The sequence below is a fragment of the Felis catus genome, chromosome D4 (assembly GCF_018350175.1).
Source record: "Felis catus isolate Fca126 chromosome D4, F.catus_Fca126_mat1.0, whole genome shotgun sequence".
NCBI classification, from domain to species: domain Eukaryota; kingdom Metazoa; phylum Chordata; class Mammalia; order Carnivora; family Felidae; genus Felis; species Felis catus.
In genome coordinates this window covers 17,979,137-18,004,554 of record NC_058380.1, presented here as the reverse complement: position 1 = coordinate 18,004,554, position 25,418 = coordinate 17,979,137, and the positions used below count along the sequence as shown (strand labels likewise).

Below are 25,418 nucleotides of genomic sequence, written 5' to 3'. Positions count from 1 at the left end.
AGCTCTGCCCAGAAAAAAACATGCTTCTTTCTTACATTCTCATCAATATTAGAATAGTAATTTTGTCCTTCTTGAAATGTCCGTTAAATATTAGTTATATAACTATGGTGTTATTTTTTAGCGCAAGGTTAAAATATTCGTTATATAACTATGCTGTTGTGTTTCTGTGCTTATGGCAAAAACTCTTCCTTTGATAGTAAACACTCGTTTAATTTTTCGAAGCGCTTCTGAACTCCCGTTAAATTCAACACAAGAAGTAGCAACCGCGCACCTGACTCAGTCGGCTAGCCATCACTGTGACTAAGTCAAAGGCATAAAGTATAAGATGCATCTGATTTCAGAGATGTTACGATGTAAAAAAAAAAAAAAAAAGTGTGTCTTAGAATCATTGAAATATGACAGGTGAGAGAGACTAAATCACGAATCCGTAAATGCAATTGCCGTGTGATTTGAAAAGCCTGGTGAGCCATCAGTGATCTCATTATTTCTCATTATTTAGCTGATCTGAAAGTGGACGCCTCTCCTACCAAAGTGCCAGTTGGCAGAACTCATCCCCACGTTTCCCATGGTTTAAAGAAGGCAGGTAAAGCATCGCAGACGTGGCCATGCCTGGTACCAAATGCTACAGGTGAAAATTTCAAGCGACTGTGGATCTTCCTCTGTTTTCTGTTACTAACTTAAACATTCTGGTCACATCCAGCTAGAAGGGAACCATGGTTTTAAGCAAAAAGTGATACTTACATGGTCCCTGGGATGCCCTCACCCCAACCCTCTGTCCCCGTGTTGTGTGGTGAGAACACAGAGCCTGACTGGGTCTGTCCCAGTTGGACCCATCCTATAGTCAAAAAGCTATGAAGACACAAAGTCACCTATCATGCTCCGAGGAAATGAGACCATCAATCATGTTCTATAGGTGCCATCAGCTGCCTGGTTCTTTTTGACATCTTTTTGAAATTCCTAATGGGAAGTTTTAGAATAACCAGACAAGGTCAATAGTATTAGCCTCCTCATGTTTACAGATGAGGGAAGTGAGGCCCAGAGAAGTTTATCACCTGCCCAAGATCTGGAGCCCAAGAAATGAACGACAGTATTCTGATTTCTGAATCCACATTCTCCCAACCAGAGCACTGTTGTACCTGTTGTGAAATTTCTAGAAGAGCGCCCATTCAGAGGAAGGCAAATAGTAAACCAAGGGAAGTGCTCTTGTCCGGGAAGACTGTTCCAAATGCATACTTTAAAATTTTATTTTTCTATTTTCATAACAATCCATAGATGTTTAAAAGTAACAATGGTTCAAAATGCTTTCTATGTCATTGAGATGCGTGTCTGCATAAAGCGTCAGGCTCCAATGTTAGGGCCCCCTCCATGTGAATTATACGGAGTCAAAGTTCACAAAATGCTGAAGTTGGAATAACTTAAATTTCTTCATTTGTAAATGGGGAAACTGAGGCTAGAAATAGGAGAGGGCTTGGCATTCATCACGTCAGGGGGAATGGAACAGCCAACTGTTCCCAAACCTGGCTGCGCATTAGAAACACTTGAGAAGCTTCTAAAAATATCCATGCCTAGACAGCACCCCAAAACCAAAACCAATTTACTGTGACTCTTTGGAGAAGGTGTGCGGTCCCAGCATTTTGGTTGAGAAGCGTGTGTGCGGAGAGAAGAAAAATGAGCCAACATTTAGAAGTCTTAAGCTCTCTACCTGGCTCTATCATTAATTCCTTACCCCACAGGCTTCATGAAGTATTCAGATACCGTTTGATTGTCACGTATCAAAATTAAAAATTTTTTTTTCAACGTTTATTTATTTTTGGGACAGAGAGAGACAGAGCATGAACGGGGGAGGGGCAGAGAGAGAGAGGGAGACACAGAATCGGAAACAGGCTCCAGGCTCCGAGCCATCAGCCCAGAGCCCGACGCGGGGCTCGAACTCACGGACCGCGAGATCGTGACCTGGCTGAAGTCGGACGCTTAACCGACTGTGCCACCCAGGCGCCCCTAAAAAATTTTAAATGATCCAAATAAAGGGAGTGGCAATCAAGCGGCATCGTCCCGTGATAGAATTTTATGCTGTCGTTAAAACTGAAGTGTCAGAGAACTTTGTAAAAACAAAGGATAATGTTTGTCTAATGCTTAGTATCAAACGCAGGCTATAAATCTTCATATACATGGTATTAAAAAAAAATCTGATCAAAAGCACATACGGTGGAAGGTGGGAAATAAATACATGAAAAAACGAGTTGAGAAAGGTTGCATATTCCAACTATATGATATGCTGGAAAAGGTAAATCTATGGAGACAGTAAGAAAAAACTAGTAGGTTCTGGGGGGAAGCGGGAGGGATGAAGGGAGGGAAAGGCAGAGCCCAGTGGAATTTTGGGGCAGTGAAAGTGTCCTGTATGCCACTATAATGGTGGATTCATGTCCTTATACAGTTGTCCAAACTCCTAGAATGTACAACACCAAGAGTGAGCCCTAATGTCAACTAAGGACTTTGGGTGATATCCAAAGTATATCTTTCGGGTATCGCTTTGGGTGATAATGGTGTGTGAATGAAGGTTCATTGATTATAACAAAGGTTACCACTCTGGTAGAGAAGGCTAATGGTGGGCGAGGGTGTGTGTGTGTGTGTGTGTATGTCACGGGTGGGGGAGTCAGGGCATGTATGGGATCTCTCTGTACTTCCCGCTTAATTTTGCTGTGAACCTAAAACTCTAAAATGTAAAAAAAAAAAAAAAAACAAAAAAAACCAAACACACACAAAGTTTGCTAATTGAAAAGAGCTAACTGGTGCCCTCTTGGCCAGTAGAACTATATAGGTGATTCATTTCTTCTTTTAATTGAAAGAAATGAACCAAAACCCAAACCCACTGTAGGTGTGAGTTCAAGACGGATGGATGCCGACAAGATATCGGGCCTGTTCATCTAACTCACGCTTGGTAGTTTCTTTGAGTGGAAAGGTATTAGATATCAATATTAAAAGGTGACCCTTTGCTCAGAGGATCAAAATGAGCAGGCTGTACTCACCGTCCTTGCAGATGGCTCCCATCTGACACGTCCCTAGGTCTAAGAGATACCCACTGGGGCAGCTCGTACAGTTCTTGAACCCCGGACCATTGCATGTCAGACAGCTGGCATCACATCTGTGGGGAAAACGTAGAATTCATCGTCCTTTCACACACTGGGTACAAGAAAAGATGTCAGCCATCAACCTCTCAATGAAGTTTAAACATTTTTAAAAATATTTTTGAGAGATAGAGAGAGAGAGAGACAAAGCGTGAGCAGGGGAGGGGCAGAGAGAGTGAGAGAGGGAGACACAGAATCAAAACAGGCTCCAGTCTCTGAGCTGTCAGCACAGAGCCTGATGTGGGGCTCGAACCTGAGAAGGGCAAGATCATGACCTAGGCTGATGGATGCTTAACCCAGCCACGCAGGTGCCCCAGCCTTAATGACGTTTTAAACTTGACCATGACACAGAAATCTTTTCTTACCGTAATTGCTACATCTGACACCATTAAAGAAAGCCTAGCAGGTAGACTACGTGATTTTCTTATTTATTTATTTATTTTTATTTATTTAGTTTTGAGAGAGAGAGAGAAGGCACGAGTGACAGGTGGAGAGAGAGAATCCTAGGAGGGGCAGAGAGAGACAAAGAGAGAAGCGGGGCTCCCCCAAAGTGGGGCTCGAGCTCACCTGACCTGGGGCTCAAACTCGTGAACCATGAGATCACGACCTGAGCCCAAGTCAGATGCTTACTGATTGAGCCACCCAGGTGCCCCAGGGTGTGTGATTTTAAATGGGAGGACGCCCGTACTTGGAACAGAAATACTACCTTAAAGGTTTTAAGTGCTCCTGCGAGAAAAACAAAGAATGTTAAATGGAAGCTGGGTTAAAGCTGTAGGGCAGTGTCCACAGGTAGATGTTGGAACCTTCGTTCATGGTTAGTAATTCTGTCTCGTATTATTTATGGAGAGGGTCAAATAAGGACCCAGGGACCAAGGGCTCGGGCTGAAGGGGGCGGGCCCACTTACTTCTTGCAGGATTTGTATCCGTGCTCTGAAGAGTGGTCCAAGTAATAGCTGGTGCTACAGGCCTGCACGCATCTCCCGTCCTCCATGAAGTAGCCCTCGGTGCAGTTGATACACCCGGTGGCGCCCGCCCCTGAAAAGCCAGACGAACGCGGCGAACAGAAACAAAACGTGTACTTTTCATTTGTAGTTGCTCGGTTACAAATGGAACGGTGGCGCTTTGCCTTGCATTCTTTGGTGGGGGGGGGGGGGGAATACCACTCCCGTTTTAAACCGAAATGAAACGCTTCCATTTGCCCAAAACCTCCAACGGCTTTGAAAAGAGGAGGGGATCTCCCTGGGATATATTTAAGTGTCTCCAGGAGGGCGGAAGGCAGATGAGAACTTGCCGTGACAATATATGCAGGCGTGCTGGAAGAGAACACGCTTCTCCAGCGTTTACTTTACAGCCAGCCAGTGGGCGTGTATGAGTGATGGCTGAGAACAAATCAGTAAGAGTTCAACCAGAGCCCGAGGAGTGAACGAAAAGCCGGGGGGGTGGGGGGGGGGGGGACAAGTACCTGCACAGGTGGCACAGAAGCGGTGACACGGCTGACAGTCCTGGCCATTGAAGTACTGCCCGTCTTCACAGGTGATGGAACACTGTGATCCCTGCAGGCTGGAGACACACAGACGCTGTGATCAAGGCACCCAGGCGGACTCCCCAGCTCCATACACAACAAATACAGTCCCCCCCCCCCACCCCGGACCCCCAAGAAAAGCAAAGCTTCAAAGCAGGGGAAATAGCCTGTACCCTGCTCTTCTCCCCTCCCGGTGCCTATACTGAGGTCTGTAGCCTCTACACGTGCTGCAAGTTCTGGGGACAATTTTCTTAATTGTCAGACTGGGCTGACACTTTCCTTCTTTGCTCCACAACTTGCAGCCCGGATGTTCTTAAAAATATTTTACTGGCAAAACTCACTGCCGAACAATGCGTCTGACAGCTTTGATGCCCAGACCTGCTACATCATAAATCCAAAAGCTGGTTTGTAGAGACGCCCGGGTGGCTCAGGCAGGTAAGCGTCCGACTCTTGATTTCGGCTCGGGTCAGGATCTCACAACTCGTGAGTTCGAGCCCTGCAGCCCATCTGCACTGATGGTACAATGAATTGCAACTGAATAAAAGGGCGCGATGATCTCTGGCCAGTCCACACGGCCAGGGGTAGCTATTTTTGTATTCGTTTCTGATTGTTTAGTTCTTCTACTGGTTCTCATCAAAACAACACAACTTGAACATACTTTGCCTCTTTCTTGATTTCTTTTAAATTCTAATGAATAATTTAGTAAAATGACCTCCCTATACTGCAGATTCTCCAAACACCCCAACTTTTCTTAGTTATATTATTGTTTCCAGGTGTGATCCGTACCGTATTTTTCTCTACTCAGCACTCTTAGAATCTATTAAATTGCCAGAATGTTGAATGGGGAATGCATATTGTTTTCTCCCTTCTAATTTCTATCAGTTATGATAGTTTCTATGGTCTACAGGTTGGTTCTTAAAACGTAATTTATGACATTTAATATACAAATATTGCTCACTGAATAGTGTGATTAGAACTATACATTAGGGTTTGTAATGCTATGTCACCAAATAGAAGATACTAGAAGATGGGTATCTAAGCAACAGGGTCATATGGTTTTTTATCCCCTTAGACGCTTTACATTCTCCAGTTCACATCTTATTCGACTGTGCTTTCTTTGTATTTGCATCATACTAACTTGGAAAAGTAAAATTGATTTTTCCCTATGCTTAATAAATTTGGAAAGAACAAACATAGATGAAAAAGGATCCCAAACAGTCCTGTTAACATTTTAATCCACTTCCTTCCGGTGCTGTATGCATACGTATTTTTCTGTGTTTGTTGCTTAGCCACGATTTACAATTTTACAGGTCTCTTGAGGCAAAACGATCAAGCCTCAAAGCCTCCGAGGCAAAGGCAGGCAGGTTCAAGGAGACAGAGGGCAGCGTAACTGAATGTGGACTCTCATTCACAGATCTTACTGGCCGGGGAGAGACGTTTTAAAAAGCCAGTGAAAGAAAATCCCTTCCCTTTCTGGAGAACCGGAAGAAAAGAACGTTGCATCCGACGGATCCTTTTGTGGGAGGACCACCAAAACACTTATCAAAGCTTAGAAAAAAAGAGCCGTCCAGCTTTTCTAATAAAGGACATTCCTTCTGAGGTTGGCATTTATTCAGCATGAGACACAGGCTTCCCTGTGTGAGGAAGAAATGAGCTTAAGTGGGTCGTGCAACAGAGAGCAGGCATTGAGCATCCTGAAGCTTTCTGCAGCTTTCAGCATACAGCGGTGGCTTGGCTGACCAGCCGGGGCTGTGATCGCCTGGGTTCTTCCTGTGATAAAGCGGCCAGCTCAGGACTCTGCTGTCCCGCGTGCTTTTCCGGCACCCGTGGCTCCTGAGCACTTGATATGTGGCCAGTGTGGCCAACGACTGGGATTCTAAGCGTTACGTGGTTTTAATTAATTTAATTTCAGTCGTGATTAATTTCAGTCTACATTTTACACGCTGGCACTTGGTTCAGCTATCGGCAAAATTCTAAGTTTGGAACGACGTGGCTCTAGAAAATCTACTTCGACTAAATTCTGTCAAATCTAAACGCAGATCACATACTGCTCATATATAAAAAAAAAAAATTACTGTCCATGTTGAGACGTGGGACCTGCTTTAGGGGTAAAATGCCCACCAGGTAAGATTGGGTATAGCGACAAAAAAGAATGTGAAGTATCTCTCTGAGTCTTTTATACTGATTACATGTGGAAATGATAATATTTTGGATATATTCAGTTAATATTGTTTTAGCTTTCACCCGTATCTTTTTGCTTCTTTTAATGTGGCTCCTGCCATATATAAAATTAACATATACGGCTCTCATATTTCTGTTGGAGAGTGCCGGTTACGAACTCTCTAAAATGTTCCCAGAGAAACACAGCTGACCCTCGAAAACACAGGTTTGAATTGCATGAGTCCACTTATACGTAGAGTTTTTGGATAAATGACAGTACTATAAATGTATTTAGCTTAGACTTTTCTTAACATTTTCTTTTCTGTAGGCTTACTTTTTGTAAGACTACAGTATATATGTAACACAAAATATGTGTTGATTGACGGTTATTTGTGAGACTTATGGCCAAGAATAGGCTGCTAGTAGTTATGTAGTTAAGAGTACGTTAAAGAGTTGGGACTCCCGGGTGGCTCAGTCGGTTAAATGTCTGACTCTTGATTTTGGCTCAGGTCATGATCTCACGGTTCATGAGATCGAGCCCTGTGTCGGGCTCCACGCGGACGGAGCTGCCCTGCTTGGGATTCTCTCTCTCTCAACCTCTCTCTCTCTGCCCCTCCCCTCTCACTCTCTCTCTCAGAATAAATTTTACAAGAAAAAGAAAGGAGTTAAAATTATGTGTGATTTTCAACTGCATGGGATGGGGGTTGGTGCCCCTACCCCTGAGTTGTGCAATGGTCAGTTGTATAGAAATTATTTTATTTTACTTATTTATTTAGGGAGACAGAGAGAAACAGAGCACAAGCAGGGAAGGGGCAGAGAGCCACACAGAGAAACAGAATCCCAAGCAGGGCAGGCTCCAGACTGAGCTGTCAGCACAGAGCCTGACACGGGGCTGGAACTCACCAGCCTTGAGCGCATGACCCGAGCCAAAGTTGGACACTTGATCGATGGAGTCACTCAGGCACCTCTCTAGAAACTAATCTTAAACAACCTTTTATTTTTCACGGACCGAGTATGTGTCCCATATTGAAATAGGTACTTTGTAAATGTTATCGCAATTAATCCTGTCATAATCCAGCAATGTAGGGGTTGGTTTCTCATTTTCTAGAGGACAAAACTGAAGTTCAGAATGCCTTAGTGACTTGACCACGATCCCATAGCTGATTAATAGGAAGGCTTTGGCCCACATCTGTCATCTTCTCTCCTTTTTATTATACTGATCTGCTCTTTCTCCAAAAATTTGGGGGCTGTCTAGACTGATATTTATTAAGACCGAAAGTCTTTTTAAAGAAAATTTAAAAACTAATTTTTTAAAATGTTTATTTACTTTTGAGAGAGAGAGAGAGAGCGCGAGCATGAGCAGGGGAGGTAGGAGGGGGGAGGAGCAGGGAGAGAGGGAGGCACAGAATCTGAAGCAGGCTCCAGGCTCTGAGCTACTAGCTGTCAGCACAAAGCCTGACGCGGGGCTCGAACCCACAAGCTGGGAGATCATGACCTGAGCTGAAGCTGGCCACTTAGCCGACTGAGCCACCCAGGCACCCCAAGACTGAAAGGCTGGAGGTGAAAAGGAAATCAAATCAGTACCGAATGCGTGTATGAAAAAAAAAAAAAAAAAGGCCACAGACAATCTGAGCAAAAACGACATTCTGATATTCATTATTGTAAAGAATCACCTGCCTGGGGCCTGCCCAGTTCACCTCGCCAATCAAAGGTGGAGACAGGAATTCTCAACACTTAAGAGAGATCCGGTGTGGCAGGTTTCTAGCGCCCTATACGCTCAGAGTCCAACTCCTCACCCAGCAGAGGATGGTCTGACCTTCTCTGTGGATGTCAAGAGGCCACCTAGTTCATTTTTGCTGTGTGCTTGTTCTCTTGCAGAACCTATCGCTATCTGGCTTTGGCAATGAGCGAAGTCATCCAGTCAAGAAAAACCTCTCCAGGTGTTAAATCAATGTGCATACCAGAGCATAATGGAACCAAGCCTGAGGTACTTAAGATAAGAGAATGATTGGCTATACGGAGAGAAATAATAAAGATAAGGGAATAGTTTCGGACCATCAAAGGAATGAATCAGGAGGATTAAATATAATTCATTGGTATTACCCACACAGTAATCCTTGACGGGCACGCTGCCGGTCAAGAAGCACGAAGAGAGCCTCTCAAATAGCCATTTTTATTTTGTTGTATCTGAGCCATCTTTTCTGAAGAGGATTTTATTTGGTGTATAAACCTTCCTCAGCCAAGATGGCATCCAATTTTTCACATATAATGGTAAAGATAATGCAAATAGCAATCAAGTGTTTGAATGGGAGTCAAGAGGGTGATGGCAGGAGGATTATTTATTTGCATATTTTATTTATACTGAGAAGCTCCTTGGGCTGTGGGACTTGCCGAGATCCTTCGGTCTCTCACCTTAACCCATCCCTGCATTCTGTGCAATTGTGAAATTCTGTGCACGTCTTGCAATTCTCACTGCATTTCCGGCAAAGACTTTTCTCTGTGAACAAAAAGACACACACAGACACACAAAAGTAACAAGGTTATAAATCAGTTGGTCACATGGATCCCAGAAAAGGCGGAGATGTTCTAAAGTTTGCTAATGTGCGCAATAATATACCTACGTGGCCTTGAGCAGAAAATTTCAGGACAAGCCCTACCCTCAGCATTTGCTATCACTTCTCAGCCAAGTAAACAGAGGTAGGAACCGCAGCGCTGGAAAATACTACACATCTCTACCATTTTGCAGACAAGAGAGCTACAGCCCTTTTCATTCTTCGTTGAATAGTATATTGGCATTTTCCCCTTCCTCTTTCTCTCTTTCCCAAGCAGGGTTTCCTGACTTCGGGCAATGAAGATCATACTGACAAAGACATTGGGCAACACCGGTATAGAAGGGTGGAGAAGCAGTGTTTGTGGCCGTGGAATGGAAAGGTAGACCACCCCCTCGACCCACCCCTGCCATGCTCCCAACTTTTAGGACTACTCTGATAAAAATGTAAGAAAAGGGAATCTACATTTAAGATTGTAGGGTTGATGATTTATTTCTTGTGCTGTCTAGAGGAGTGTCTTGTACTTTATGGTGGCTGTGAAAATATCAAAATATATGATATGCTATTATAGTTCAGATGTATCTATATTCTGGAGAATAGAAATATATTTGGCTTTCCTATTTAATACCAAAGACAGATTCCCATTGGAAAAAATGGCGAATGCATGTTTATTCTCTAGTGACATGGTGATTTGTTCCACTAAGTTAAGGCCGTTAACTTGAAGCAAAAGTCTTCTGGAGACTTGATACTTTCTCTGAGATGCAAGTGGATTAACCACAGATAGATAGATGCAGGATTGAAGGAAGCTTTGTTCGTAAGATTCTTTGCCTCCGTCTCCTCTTTAGATGTTGGTGTTTGTTCCAGGTTCCACAGAGAAACACCGCTTCAATGGATTCCCAGAAGGACCTCCTGGAGGTCCAACCCCTCTTTCTCAACTCTGAACCCCCTGCCATGAAATACAATCTTCTGGTAGTCTTCATATAGTCTCTCCATCACGATGTCAACCTCGATGTGAATTCTGGTTTTAGCATTTCCAGCGGGCAAGCTCAGGATCTCTCTTCTTCCATTTGTTGAAGAAACACGACAACAATGCTGACCTCTCAGCTTTCTTGAGGGGTTAATGAAATGCCTCAAGGGAACTATATGAACTTGAAAGCGCTGTAAATGTGTTGGCAATAATTATTACTAGTCATGATCATACCTGATCACTGTTTTATGTAAACAGACTCATTACAGGAGGAAAATATAACAAAAGCCAATTACAAAAAGGAGAGAGATACAGAGACCACTCATATCAGCAAATTGTTTGAACGGCCTTCCTTAATTATATACCTCCCAGGCTCTGGGAAAGCAATGGACACTCAATTATCTTGATCCTATAATAGATCACCTGGAACCAAATTTCTTTCCCAAGACTCCGTCGTCTTGATAGAATTTTGAATTTTTTCTTCAAGAAATACTGTTTATTTCTGTGGATCCCTCAGCCCCCCTCCTCACTCTTATTCTCTTATTTTTCCCTTCTCTATCAGGTTGCAAGCTCATGTTCCAAATCTGGTGGGGGATAAAAACTACAAGGAAATCCCTACCCACTGTTCTGTAGGGTAACTTAGAGACCCCATCTGCCTTATGGAAAAATGCCTGCCTTTGAATCAAGGGACTCTGACTTCTTAAGAAGCAACAGTAGCCACCTCCAAATTCTTGCCTGATTTTGTAAAGACAACTCTTGCTCATTTAAACTTGGGTGTTCTTCGTTCTTAGGTTGTGCGGAAACAGAAAATGCCAGTGTCGTCATGTATCCTGGTGTGACACAATTGTTAGGACAAATTACTAAGAACTCCGGGCCATACCAGAACGTTAAAAGGTAGGTGTGCCCAAGGATCACTTAATTCTCCAGGTAATAGATCTTTGTTTCCTAATGATGATGGCTTAGGGCCCAAATGCTATGAAGTTACATGTTAATTTACAGATTTTTGTTTGGTAAATTTGCAAAAATTAGCTCTCCCTCCCCCCAATTCTAGTTGTATTGCTAGGTTGGAAATTATTTAAAAAAATATGTATATATGTATTTGTATTAATTTATTTTATTAATTTATTTTTAAATTTCTATCCAAATTAGTTAGCATATAGTGCAATAATGATTTCAGGAGTAGATTCCTTAATGCCCCTTACCTGTTTAGCCCATCCCCCCTCCCACAGGCCCTCTAGTAATCCTCTGTTCTCCAGATTTAAGAGTCTCTTATGTTTTGTGCCCCTCTGTTTTGATATTATTTTTGCTTCCCTTATGTTCATCTGTGCTGTGTCTTAAAGTCCTCATGAGTGAAGTCATATGATATTTGCCCTTCTTTAATTTCTCTTAGCATAATACCCTCTAGTTCCATCCATGTAGTTGCAAACGGCAAGATTTCATTCTTTTTGATTGCCGAGTAAGACTCCATTGTATATAGATATCACATCTTCTTTATCCATTCATCCATCGATGGACATTTGGGCTCTTTCCATACGTTGGCTATTGTTGATAGGGCTGCTATAAACACTGAGGTGCATATGCCCCTTCGAAACAGCACACCTGTATCCCTTGGATAAACACCTAGTAGTGCAATTGCTGAGTTGTAGGCTAGTCCTATTTTTAACTTTTTGAGGAACCTCCATACTGTTTTCCAGAGTGGCTGCCCCAGCTTGCATTCTCCACATCCTCGCCAACATCTGCTGTCGCCTGAGTTGTTAACGTTAGCCATTCTGACAGGTGTGAGGTGGGATCTCATTGTGATTTTGATTTGTATTTCCCTGATGATGAGTGATGTTGAGCATTTTTTCATGTGTCGGTTGGCCATCTGGATGTCTTCTTTGAAGAAGTGTCTATTCATGTCTTTTGCCCATTTCTTCACTGAATTTTTTGTTTTTTGGTGTTGAGTTGGAGAAGTTCTTTATAAATTTTGGATACTAACCCTTTATCTGATATGTCGTTTGCAGATATCTTCTCCTAGTCTGTCGGTTGCCTTTTAGTTTTGCTGATTGTTTCCTTCGCTGTGCAGAAGGTTTTTATTTTAGTGAGGGCCCAATAGTTCATTTTTGCTTTTGTTTCCCTTGCCTCCAGAGATGTGTTGAGTAAGAAGTTGCTGAGGCCAAGGTCAAGGAGGTTTTTGCCTGCTTTCTTCTCGAGGATGTTGATGGCTTCCTGTCTTACACTTGGGTCTTTCATCCATTTTGAGTTTATTTTTGGGTCTGGTGTAAGAAAGTGGTCCACGTTCGTTCTTCTGCATGTCGCTGTCCAGTTTTCCCAGCACCACTTGCTGAAGACAGCTTGGTTGTTTTCTATTACCCTGTCTTCCATGTCACTGATCTGTTCTTCTGCATCTTCTAATCTGTTGTTGATTCCATTTAGTGTGTTTTTATTTCAGTTATTCTTTAGCTCTGGCTGGTTCTTTCTTGTTAAGATCCTCTGCTCTTCTCAAGTATCTCAGTGATCATTACTTTGAATTCTTTGTCAGGCATATTGCTTACTTCCACTTCATTTAGCTCTTTCACTGTGATTTATCTTTTTTTTTTTTTTTTCCCACGTGGGACATATTCCTCTGTCTCATTTTTTTCTAACTCTCTGCGTGTGTTTTTAATGTAGGAGGACAGTCAGCTATGTCTCCTGGTCCTGAAAGTAGTGGCCTGTGTAGAAGTGGTCCTGTGGTGCCCTACAGTGTAATTCCTCCTGGTCACCAGAACAAGGGTGTCCTCGGTGTGGGCTGTATGCACCCCTGTTGTGGCTGAGTCGCAACTGCCTTCAGCCTAGCCAGCTGCAGTGATCCGCTTTGCCTGCTATGGAGTGCCCGGGGTAGCATTTGCCCCACGTGCTCTCCAGAGGCCTATCTATAGCAGCCGCAGGCTTGGTGAGTTGGGCCAGCAGTGAGCCTACCTGTCTGAAATTATTCCCTCGGCCACAGGTATAGGTACACTGAAAGCTCTGAGGCTCCACGACAGGAAATGAAAGTGTGCCGTTACGTGGGTTGATCTCCTCCCTCTCCAGGGCATGAGTCATTTTGGAGGGGCACCCTCCGAGCGGGTCTGGTGAGGCAGGAGCCACTCTGAAGGGAGGACGGCTGAGTTGGGTTGGATGGGGAAGGGCACCCAGTGCTATAGCAAAGTAGATGGAGAGAGTTAATGCTACCTCTCACAAACATCCAGTTATCTAGGGCTGGGGGGGGGAGGGGGAGAGGAATGGGACCCACCAGCACTTTCTTTTCTAGAGCAATATTCTCTACATCCTGCCCCTTCAGGATAGATTAGTCAATACATCTCCTTCATGTATACCCCAGGCACTTTCCAAACTGCTGCTTCTGTGCTGTCTTGGCTGAGTCATTTCGTATGCTGGAGCTTTAAGGATGGGGACTCAGTTTCCTATTGCCCTCAGACTCTCCTGGAACCAAGTCCCATGGAAGTTAAGATGTGCTGGTTTTCAGAGCCAGAGGCCACGGGGACTCATCTTCCCAATGCTGGGGGTGCCTAGTGTGGGGTCAGGTCCTCTTGCTCCTCCTTGCTTGTGATGTCGCTCCTGTTTGTAGGGTTAGTGGCACCAGGGGTTTGGTTTTTGCCCACGTCTCCATTCTTCCTCCCCTTTCGAGGTGGCCTTCTGTCGACAATTAACTGTGGAAGGTCTGTTCTGCCAGGCTTCCGGTCATTTTCAGAGCCGGTCGTACAAACGTAGCTTACACTTCAGGGTAGCTGAGAGACACGGTGAGTTCGGGACCCTCCTACTCTCTCTTCTCAGATCTCTTTGGGACTCAATCAGTTTTGCCTATACCTCAGCAAACAGATTTCATTTTGCCTTGACTAGTGGACTAGGGACAATACCTGATTGTGTTGGACTGGAGACAATACCTGATAGTCTTCGACAACATTCGTCACTTTGTAGGTTTCCTCGTTGGCTGTCTTTGACATGTGTCTATTCCACATTCACGTGGAAGTCATGTTTTCTAAGCTTTCTGAAAAGCACACATTGGTATTGCAGGGCCCTGGTTCCTTCGGTTAGTGTGGAGAAAAGAGCAGGCGTGGCTGCTCTCCTTGGAAAGCCTGCTGAAGTTGGCCCGTGGCCAACTGGGACCTTGGATCTCAGGAGGGTTTCTAGCACCCTCCCTGAGAAGAGTGGCGCGTGGTGCTTAACCTGTACAAACAATATGGTTTATGCTGAACATCTGCTTCCCTTCTAGGAGTCTGGCGTTTTGTTATGGGTCAGGGAGAGGGTGTCTTCATGACCACAAGCCTGGGCACTGAGACTCTAAGGAGGTTCCCAGGTAGCCTACATTGCACACAGGTTGTAATAAATTGTTGCCGGGGGATTTGAATGCCTCCTGGGTGACTTCCCTGGGAGAAAACTCTTGGACACGTTTGCCATTTTCTGCTGACTCTGTCCTCCGCACCTCTTCCTGACGTGACTTCGTGCCTTTTTGCTGTAATAAGTTGTAATGATGAACTCATGAGTCCAAATACGCTAAGTCTTATGGGTCCTCCTGGCCATTCACTGAATCTGGGGAAGGGCTTGAGGACTCCCTGACACTTACAAGCATTTTTACATAAATCAGCTCGCACAAAAATGGTTACAAATTCATCCTTTACACTTCTAACACGTTCTCGTAAAAAATTGGTTAGATCCTGTTTGATATAACCTTGATTTCGCGCCTAATGTCACTCAAGTGAAAACCTTGTATTTCCTCTCTGAAACCCAAATATTTGCAATCTACTCACTGGTGTCCTGGTATGAGCCATCGGGGCAGTGGGTAACACAGCTGTTGATTTCTTCGTTGAGGAAGTATCCATATTTACAGGACAGACACTGGTCACCATGGCTCCCAAAGCAGGACTCACAGTTGGGGGCACACTTCCTGCATCGCTTCTTGTCAGCATGGTAGTGGCCAGGGGGGCAGCTGGAGACACAGATCCTGCATCGTGCAATGATAAAAAGAAGGGGACCATCATCAGAGACTCAGTCCTAGCACTCTGAGAAGTGCTCGGCCAACAGCCGTCCTCAGTCTTTAAATCCTTTTGAAACCATTAGGGTAACACCATACCCAAAGAGCCAAATTCTGTGGGTTGAAGCTTTTTCCCGTGTAGGGTGCCGAAGTAGCAAGGCAATCACACAATACCAAGTCCGTCAAGTAGGGTATGTCTTCCAGTTCGGGTCTAGCTCTTTCAAAGGGATGATGGTTAGAAATGGAGTCTGCTAATAAGGGGTTACTTGTGGTTTTGTGCGGTTTTTGTGTGTCATATGGATCCCGTGTGCTAGAGGGAGCGGTTGTATGCTATCGTCTAAATTAACGTAAATAACGCGTAACCAACCGAGCCAACTCAGGAAGAATAGTTGAGAAAATGTTAACAGGGGTTTTCTTCTTTTCTGCCCATCTGCACTTTTTATCTTAAATGAACACAAATGAAAATTATGACTTTCAACTTAAAAAAAGATAACGTAAATATATTTAAACTTGGTTATGATAAACTTTAAAAAATAACTTCTTCGTTTGCCCATCGTCGAAGGACAGCGCTTTACTCCTTCAACAAATATTTACGGAGTTCCAAATCCGATGTCAGGCATTTTGCTGGTCATGATAATGAGAGGTGCTGAGGTGGCCAAGGGCCTTTCCTTTAAGGAATTTAAATTCCAGCAAGGATGTAAACAGGCACTGGAACGCGTCTGGGTGTGTCAGCATAGCTGAAATGCAAGTCCCGGTTTTCCCTGAAGGAGGAGGGAGAAGGGGGCGGGGCTGAGAGGTGCCTGGAGGGCGTGGCTTCTGCTGGGCCGGCACCGTCATCTGCACAGCCTGAGGCAGAAGCCAAGGGCTTGCACAGTGGGGACCCCGGGAAAGCACCTGTTTGGTTGTATGCCAGCATTTTCGCATTTAGCTGTGGCGTCAGACATCCAGGGAATGGAAAGGTCTAAAGGGGAAGGCCAGTCCTGTGTAGAGCTAGTCCTTCCCCCCGCCACCCTTTCCAGATATGAGAAAAGGCACCTGCAGCTGCACAGCATACAGGTGCACTTTATGTTCTGTGATGCAGTATCCGTTTCCGCATCTTGAATTTACTCCAGCAGGTGGGGGCCGGTGCTCAGGCCCCGGTGGCCGAACATCACAGGTCCCGTTCAGGCGCCCCCCCCCCCCCATGGGAATGCCCAGGGCATGCTGGGGGGGGGGGGGACCGCCGCAGCCTCTGTTCTTACCTGGTGTTGTTTTTCAGCTTGTAGTAGTAATGCAAGCAGTCACTGCAGTGGTCCGGGCCGGGGCCGTCACAGCCAACCTCACTGCACTCAGGGTCGCAGGGACCTTTGCACAAAAATCGAAAACAACACTTGGCAACAGTGGTTTGAAAGCAGGTCCGTTTGCATGCGGTATAAAATGAGACTTGTGCGTGAGAGTTTCTTTAAGACGGAGGAATAACGTGGATGACGGCTGTCGGCCCAGAGATGAACTCTTGGCTTTTGGCAGGGGGAGGGGGGGGGGACCTCAATGACCTAAGTGTCGAGAATGTAAATCCAGTCACGGCCTGGTCTTTAAAACACATATGGCTGCCTTGTGGGAGATAACAAAAATCTCAGAATTCCAATGAGCAATGCCACTGGAGCAAGTGGAAAAGAACTGTTTGCAATGAAATATGCATAATGATAAAAACGTCGGATTTATAGAAAAATGAGAAGCTCAGCTGTTGACAGCCAAGAAAGCAAGTTTATTATTCAATGCCTGGACGAGATCGTCCGGCTTGCCCGAGGTCATTAAGACCACTGAATACCTCTGAGATACCGTAGCCAGCAAGAAACGTCATCATGGCATCTGGTGCAAGCTTATCGGTATCTGGTCTTGGATTATAAAGCAGGTACTTGAGGCACAGATAATAGATTTAAAACTGCGTCCTACCCATAGGCCAGTGGGCAGCTCAACAAAAGAAAACTACACATCAATTTTAAACAACGCAAGCGAGCTTAAAGAATTCCAGACTCAGAATCACGGTTGCTGATCTCTCGTGACGTGTTCTTTGGTATGAGAATGCCCAGGCAGGAGAAAAACCCCAGAAAGAGGGAGATTTTTATAATTAATGAAAAGCTTTCTAATGACACGGGCTACATATAGGCCCGTTGCTTGCTTGAACTAACTCCCTTTTTCCTTGTTCTCCGTATTTTAGGACATTTGGTCCCCTAATCTTCAAGCTCTTTCCTGCTGAAAAGTCACATGATTCTAACTAGCAACAAACATACTGCGTGCAATGTACAAAGAGTAAGTGGATATGGCAGAAATGTCTGAACCGTATTTATTTTAATCAAAAGGATTTACTGGTGAACCTTGATCTCCCTTAGTCATGATGGGACCGTGTTCTACAGTTACTGAGTTGAAACATAAAATGGTCGCAACCGGGAGGCATGACACAGAGAAAAATCTCTCATTTTTCTGGTGAGAAAACACCCTTTCCAAGAGCTAGGGTGGCTTGTCCAGGTCTCCTATGCAAGGGTAGAAAATGAGGTCCTAGAGATGACTTTTGAAATATACTTCTGATTAATCACAAGAGTCATTTAACAGTGCTGTTTATCTCTGTTTCCCCCAAGCCTTAAAACTGACCTCTAAATTAAGGGACATTTCAGCTATCTGCTATGATACATGAGGAGGCGGTGTCTCTGTTGTGTCGTATAAGGCTTGAGGTTCAGCCAGCTGTGGGTCCTACGGTCCCTGGAATTTGATGAAACGTTACAGGGATCTGGTTATGATAATGCCATCTGTGCCTCTAGACAGGCTGACTTCTCCGTGAAGGTGAAAATCACAGCTCTGAAGGAAAGGAACCCTGGGTGGCCCTAAATTTTCACCAGATGATTTCTGCAATTAAAAAAAACACCCCCAAACTTACTCTTGATACGTGCCAAAGGGCTCTGTATGGCAAGTTCACATGCTGTGCTGTTTCTCTTATAATCTTAAACTGTCCCAGATGCAGTTTAGCATTTTCGTTTGCAGGGTAATAAAGAAATAATTGTCTTTGTTCTCTCCCAAGTGCCAATGTGGACATTTTAGAGATGTAAGGAGGAAAACCATGAAGATACGTAACTGTTCAGAATTTTAACATTACCAACATTTGAATTGGAAACCGAGCATAAGGCATATAGCAACGGGTTATTATTATGCTCAGTTTACGTTTCCGGGTATCCTTTCTCCTATCAGAGAAGATGAAATGGTTTGCTAGTTAGAATGTGAGTAATAACGTTACAAGCTCAAAACAAAATAGGACGAAACCTAACACAATCGAGCTCTGGTCAGCTCAACTGGTTTGAGTTATTCAAACTTATGATGGACTCCGGGGTACTACCTCTTTAGAATAAAAGGAACCACAGGCATACTGAAGATATTCTGTTAAGGTAATTCATGACGTACTTTTGTCTTTAGTATCTCGAAAAAGAATCTCAAAGAACTCAAGAGAAAGAAAACAATTCTCGTCTAAAGGCACATTAAATTGCTATTTACAAACAGTTCTCTTAGGCGAAGCTTTGTTCATTAAGTATCATAGCCGGTCCCAGGAGAACTGAATGCTCCTATAAATGGTCGTCAATGCAACAAGACAGAAATCAGAGATCTACCTTGAAGGAGGAAAAAAAAAAATTGCAGATATGGCCACAATACCTAAACTGCCCCAGAAAAATGAACTCTAAAATATGTAAATTAATAAGAGAGTTGAGCAGAATGGTCAGATATAACTATGCAATAGCCACTAGGTTTCCTAGATGCTAGCATATCCTAGTTAGGAAAAAGGCATCTTTTCCATCATAATAGCAACAAGTCCGCAAAATACATAGGATAACACTAAGAAGAACAGTAATACATAAAATTAAAAGATTTTAGTAAACTGGGACATGGGGTGTGGTTTGGATGGAAAGACTGTATATTGTAAAAACATTTCTCCTCCCTCCAGCCCCCCTCCCCCAAAAAAACCAATTATCATGTGATCGCATATAAATTCAAATTAAATTCCAATGGGATCTTTATAGGTGGATTTAAGAATTGCCATGCAAACAAGGAGATGTTCGACAGATAATAAATCCTAGTGTGGATACAACTGGATTAAGAATTACTAGACTGAAAAATCAGACAAAGGGACACCAGAAGAGACCCCAGTGTAAGAATTTCTTCTATAGTTATGAAGGAAGGGAGCCTAAACGAGTAAAAGAAGGGATGATAACCCAGTCAATAATGTTTGTCTATATGGCAAATAAAGACATTTTTATTTCATACTATATATCATAAGCCAGAATGAATTTCAGATGAATGCATGGCCAAGTGTTAAAATAAGAGTTTAGAAAAAAAATGCGTGTGAATATTTTGTGGATTTCATTAAAAAAAAAATGTTAATGAAATGTTTATTTTTGAGAGAGAGACAGAGAGTGGAGGGGTGGGAGCAGAGAGAGAAGGAGTCACAGAATCTGAAGGGGGCTCCAGGCTCTGAGCTGTCAGCACAGAGCCCGACGCGAGGGTTGAACTCACAGAACGCACGATCGTGACCTGAGCTGAAGTCAGACGCTCAACCGACTGAGCCACCCAGGCGCTCCAATATTTTGTTGACTTTAAAGACTAAAGCTTCTTTTTAGAAAAAGCTCAAGTGAGGTCTGAAGCTATAAACCCTACCCTCCAATTTTCTTCTTCTGTCGAAACAACACAACACAAGAGCAACATTTTGGAAGCCAGCACTAACTGGGAAGATGTTTTCAGCAAATAGAGTAGTTCCTCCCCCAGTTTGTGGAGAATACCATTCCAAGACCCCAGTGGATGCCGGAAACCGTGGAGAGTACCAAACCCTCCCTATACTGTTTTTCTCCTACACATACATATCTGTGATGACATTTCATTTATAAATACGGCACAGTAAGAAACTAACAATACAGAACAATTCTATCAATATACTGTGATAAAAGTATGTGAATGTAGTGTCTCAAAATATCTTGTGTGGTACTTACCCTCCTTCTTGTGACAAAGGGGGATGATAAAACACCTACAGGATGAGACGAAGTGAGGTGGTGTGGGCATGGTAATGTAGCGTTAAGCTCCTATAGACCCGATGATAGATCAGATGAAGGGATCGTCTGCTTCCTGACCATGGATGAAACCACTGATAAGGGGTAACGACTGTATGAGACTATGTGAGGGACAATAACATACATAGAGTTCTTATAAATGGATCACAAAATTGCTGCCCCTTTGAATAGAAAAATGGGCAAAATACAGTTGTATTTAATTCCTAGAACTACAGAGGAAAAAATGTTTAGATTTACTAACAAAGGTATAAAAATTTAAAAATGTCCTGTTCCTTTACTTTTTTCTTTCCGCTCACTGTTGGCAGGAATGAGTGTAATAAACGCACAGCTGGTCACAGCGTAGACTGGTACATCTTGTCTGGAAAGGAATGTGACAAAATGTGTCCAAGCCCTCAAACTGATTATTCCCTTTGATGCAGTAATGCTCGGAACTCTATTCTAAACAAAGACTGATAAAACCAAGCCTTATTTCAAACAGTGCAAAACTCTAGGCAAACAGCACCTCCCAGATTACGTATTAAATATAGTGCAATCAGAGGCTGGGCTATTATGCTGTCTTTTAAATACTTCTTGTGAGGATACGTGACAACAGGGAAATATGCTCTTAATAACCACAAGAGGAAGAAAACAGATATGAAAACTATAGACAGTGTGCTTTTAGCTTTGAAGGAAAAAAAAAAAACCCCAGCTATCTGAATATACACACATATTTGGGGGATCGAAAAGAACATGGAAGAAAATACCAGAATATGGGTTGAAGCTTATTTCTGCATGGCGGGATGATGCATGAGATTTCTTCCCTTAGCCCATGTCTCTGTTGGAAGCCAACTCACCTGCATAATCCTCTGTACCATAGTCCTCGGTGGGGTCTTCGACTCGGGTATAACGGACACGTTCTACCTTAGGAAACTCGTTCGTTGGGGAGTAGGGCTGCACGGAGGTGCCATAGAGGACCAAAGACCATTCTTTCAACTTCCCTTGAGAAACAATAATGAAACCAGAGCATGATCACACATTCACGCTTTAGCTTTAGAATTCCATTCCTTCTCCTCTAAGAGAAAGCAACAGTAGAAGAGCTGTGAAAAGCATATTCATATGAACATCGCATCGAGCGTACAGCTAGAAATACACATTTTCCATCAGTTGCAGATTTAGCCAATTCACATAGCACATTTTACTGAGCAGCAACTATGGAATACGTCTTAATTTAATCAGCATTTATAAGAAGACTGAGAAATGAGCACATTTTAGAGAGGCCTTTTTCTAAGTATGGATGTCTTATTTGAAATTAAAATTGTTTTATCTGGCTTGTTTACCAATAAGAAGGCAAAACCACGGCTTTGTTCCACCTGACTGAATTAGTCCTCTAATCTTAAGAATACATCACTATTCCTATTATGCTATAGACCCTGAGCTGTTCAGTGACAGCCCGTAGACCCATTGGCTATTTAAATTAGCTAAAATTGAAAAGTTTAGTTCCTCAGTCATACCGCATTTCCAGTGCCCAAGAGGCACATGTGGCTAGTGGTCACTACAACGGTGACCACAAATAGAGAACTTCCGCCCCCACAGAATGTTCTAGTAGACAGTTGGGTAGTAAAGCATTTCACAGTCAAGGGTGCCTGGAGACCTAAGGCAAGTGTTTTACCTCCTTTGCATCAAAGGCTCTCAAAGAACATTTTGTTTTGGCTTAGTCCTTACTGTTGATTTCTTAACTTTTTTACTAAAAAAATACTAAATCGTCAAGTTTTATAATGCTAAAGAAAAAAAGAACTGCTTACAGGTCATTAAGCTTAAGAGTCGCCTAAAAAAAAAAAAAGCATCAACCACAAGCAGAAATGATTAAGACAAAACAATTAAAAAACGTGCAAGTATGCAGGTAGGAAGCAGGACCTTCCTGAAGGTCCCCCCCAACTTAGCCTAATACAGAAAATCCGGTTATGGTTTGCGCAAGGGTCCCACCACAGCCCTGAGAGTGGTAAACTTCAGGGATCTGCCTATAAAAACTCATCTATTAAGTTTTAATTCATTCGGGGTTTGCAACATTTGGGAGGTAGATACTTAAATTCCCAAAATATAGATGAGGCAACAGGCATAGAGAATGATAATTTTCCCAGAGGCAGCAAGCGTATGGACTGCTATTAAAACCCATCTGGGGCGTTCCAGGATAAGAAGACAATGTAGGAAGGTCCTGGACCCACCGAATCTACAGCTACATAGGGAACAATTTCCTCTGAAGAAGAAAACAAAAACTAAAACTAGCTGAGTGGCTGCTACACGGGAGGCAAACAAAAAAGTCACGTGAAAGCAGGTAAGAGTGGTTGAGACACAATCTTGGAATAAGCCCCACCCCTGGCACTGTGACCCCCAATCGGGACTCGAAGCCCCAGGTTTCTCCCCAAGAAGCAAAAGGTTTGAATCTCCTATCGGGTACCCCAATTTTTAAGACCTGCACCGGAGAAGAGCCCCCAAAACATATAGTGTATACAGGGCTTGAGACCCACAAGGCGATAGTCAACTGACTAGTTCACAAAGAGCTTGCGTATGTGGACCTACCCACTCCAAGTCTCAGTGCGGAAGCAGCAAATTGAAAAGCACGGACTTCCTCTTAAAGAGGCTTATTCGTTTACCTTAAAGTCAAAGCAAGATGCAGACATCCGATTTAACATACAGCCAAGGGCTTACTGAAATACTCTCCAAAGACAGACGCTGATGGGCGCCATCTTTGATCTGTCCCTCAGCCTTGCTCCAGCTCACTCATGTCTCCCAGAAGGAACCTGTACTCTCATCTGGCGCCCACATTTTTGTGGCTGCCTCCCAGGGGACACCTCTAGGTTGCTGGCACTGGTGGCTAGCAGTGCTTCTGTTTGCAGGTAACAGAGATTGCAAACAAAATCGACAGATCTATACTTAAGCTCGCCAAGAAGAAGAGAATCAAAAGCAGAAATGAACGAGGAGAGGTTATAACTAAAAGAAAAATAAAAACTGCAAAACTATGAAGGATCATAAAAGACCGTTATCCACAATCACACACCAACAAAGTGAACAACCTAGAAGAAATGGATACATTTCTAGACGTATACAACCCATCGAGAGTGAATCATGAAGAAACAGAAAGTCTAAACAGACCAATTACTAGTAACGAGCTTGAATCAGGAATAAAAAGCCTCCCAGCAAAGAAATGGCCACAACTACATCTTCGCTGGTCAATTCTACCAAATATTTAAAGAATCCGAGTCTTTCTTAAACTCCAAAAGAAAAGGAACATTTCCAAACTCATTATATGGACCTAGCATTACCCTGATCCCAAAACCAAACAAGGATGCCACAAGTAAATCCCTGATGAACACCGATGAAAAAGTCCTCAACAAAATATTAGCAAACTGAATTCAATATTACAGTCAAAGGATCATACAGCATGAACAAGTGAAATTTATTCCAGGGATGCAAGAATGTTTCAACAGTCACAAACCAATCAGTGTGATTCACAACATTAACAAATTTAACGACAAAAATCATACGATCATCTCCATAAGTACAGAAAAAGCATTAGCATAATTCGACATCTATTTATGATAAAACTCTCAACAAAGTGTGTGTAGGGGAAATAAAAAGCATAATAAAGATCAGGAGTGAGACACTTACCAATTTTAGTCAACAGAGTATTGGAAGTCCTGGCCAGAACAATTAGTCAAGAGAAAGAAAGGGAATTCAAATCGGAAAGGAAGAAGTATGTCACTGTTTGCACGTGACATGATACTGTATATGACAAACCGTAGAGGCGCCACCAAAAAACTATTAGAACTAATCAACAAATTCACTCAAGTTGTAGGATTCAAAATCAATAAACACAAATCTTTTGCCTGTCTATACACTAATAATTGAACTATCCAAAAAAGAAACTAAGAAAACCCTATGTACGATTGCATCAAAAAGAATAAAATGCTCAGAAACTTAACCAAGGGGGTAAAAGACCTATACACTGAAAACTATAGCACAATGTTGAAAAAAGCGAAGACAAAAATAAACAAAGATAATCTGGGCTCGGATGAGAAGAATAATATTGTTAAAATGTCCATACTGCCCAAAGCAACCTATAAATTCAATGTAATCCATATCAACATCCCGTTAGCATTTTTATAGAAATAAAGCAATTTTACAATTTTTATGGAACCATGAAAGGTCAAATCGCTCTTGAGAAAGAAAAACGAAGGTGGAGGCACCATGCTTTCGGATTTCAAAATATATTACAAAGCTATGGTAATCAACAGACTATGGTATTGCCATGAAACAGACACATACATCAATAGAGGAGAGCAGAGAAACCAGAAATAAACTCCTGCATATATGGCCAATTCGTTTACAACAAGCAGCCAAGAATACACAATGGACAGAGGATTTCAATACACGGTGCTAGGAAAACTGGACAGCCATGTGCAAAATAATGACACTGAACCACTGTCTTACATAATACCTGAAAACTAACTCAAAATGGATGAAAGATTTAGGGGCGCCTGGGTGGCTCAGTAGGTTAAATGTCTGACTTCAGCTCAGGTCATGTGAATTCGAGCCCTGCTTCAGATCCTCTGTCTCCTTCTCTCTCTGCCCCTCCCTCCCTTGCACGCGTGCGCTTGCTCTCTCTCTCTCTCTCTCTCTCTCTCAAAAATAAATAAACATTTTAAAAAATGGATTAAAGATTTGAACAGGGGCGCCTGGGTGGCTCAGTCGGTTGGGTGTCCAGCTTTGACTCAGGTCATGATCTCGTGGTTTGTGAGTTCGTGAGTTCGAGCCCTGCATCGGTCTCTGTGCTGACAGCTCAGAGCTTCGAGCCTTGTTTCAGATCCTGTGTCTCCCTCTTGCTCTCTGCCCCTCACCCGCTCACTTGCTCTCTTTCTCTCTCTCAAAAATATAAAATAAACATTAAAAAAAATTAAAAATGGTATATGATCTCACTTGTATGTTGAATCTCAAAAGCAAGCAAACAACCAAACTAAAAAAAACCTGATCTCATAAACAACAGAGAATAA

The 25,418-nt window shown here is 43.1% G+C and overlaps 1 protein-coding gene and 1 long non-coding RNA gene across 13 annotated transcripts in view; one reads left to right on the top strand and one right to left on the bottom strand.

The window, feature by feature from the left end:
* Positions 1 to 25,418, bottom strand: part of PCSK5 (proprotein convertase subtilisin/kexin type 5) — a 461,238-nt gene that overhangs the window by 151,322 nt on the left and 284,498 nt on the right. For all 9 annotated transcript variants that reach the window (XM_023243354.2, XM_023243355.2, XM_023243356.2 and 6 more), the window contains 7 exons: positions 21,225 to 21,368; positions 16,552 to 16,654; positions 15,087 to 15,280; positions 9,220 to 9,304; positions 4,588 to 4,685; positions 4,031 to 4,160; positions 3,027 to 3,142 (listed from right to left, as the gene is read on the bottom strand). In XM_023243354.2, coding sequence (XP_023099122.2) covers positions 3,027 to 3,142; positions 4,031 to 4,160; positions 4,588 to 4,685; positions 9,220 to 9,304; positions 15,087 to 15,280; positions 16,552 to 16,654; positions 21,225 to 21,368 — 870 coding nt within the window. The remainder of the gene's footprint in view (positions 1 to 3,026; positions 3,143 to 4,030; positions 4,161 to 4,587; positions 4,686 to 9,219; positions 9,305 to 15,086; positions 15,281 to 16,551; positions 16,655 to 21,224; positions 21,369 to 25,418) is intronic.
* The window catches only part of LOC123381610, a 63,514-nt gene that overhangs the window by 35,514 nt on the left and 2,582 nt on the right, over positions 1 to 25,418 (top strand). Inside the window, exons 3-8 of one of the 4 annotated variants that reach the window (XR_006588840.1) lie at positions 6,062 to 6,771; positions 8,686 to 8,794; positions 9,637 to 9,738; positions 11,115 to 11,217; positions 17,508 to 17,599; positions 18,363 to 19,764. This is a non-coding gene — a long non-coding RNA (uncharacterized LOC123381610). Of the gene's footprint in view, positions 1 to 6,061; positions 6,772 to 8,685; positions 8,795 to 9,633; positions 9,739 to 11,114; positions 11,218 to 17,507; positions 19,765 to 25,418 lie in introns of those variants that run through there. The other 3 variants (XR_006588841.1, XR_006588839.1, XR_006588842.1) reach the window with 3 other exon arrangements.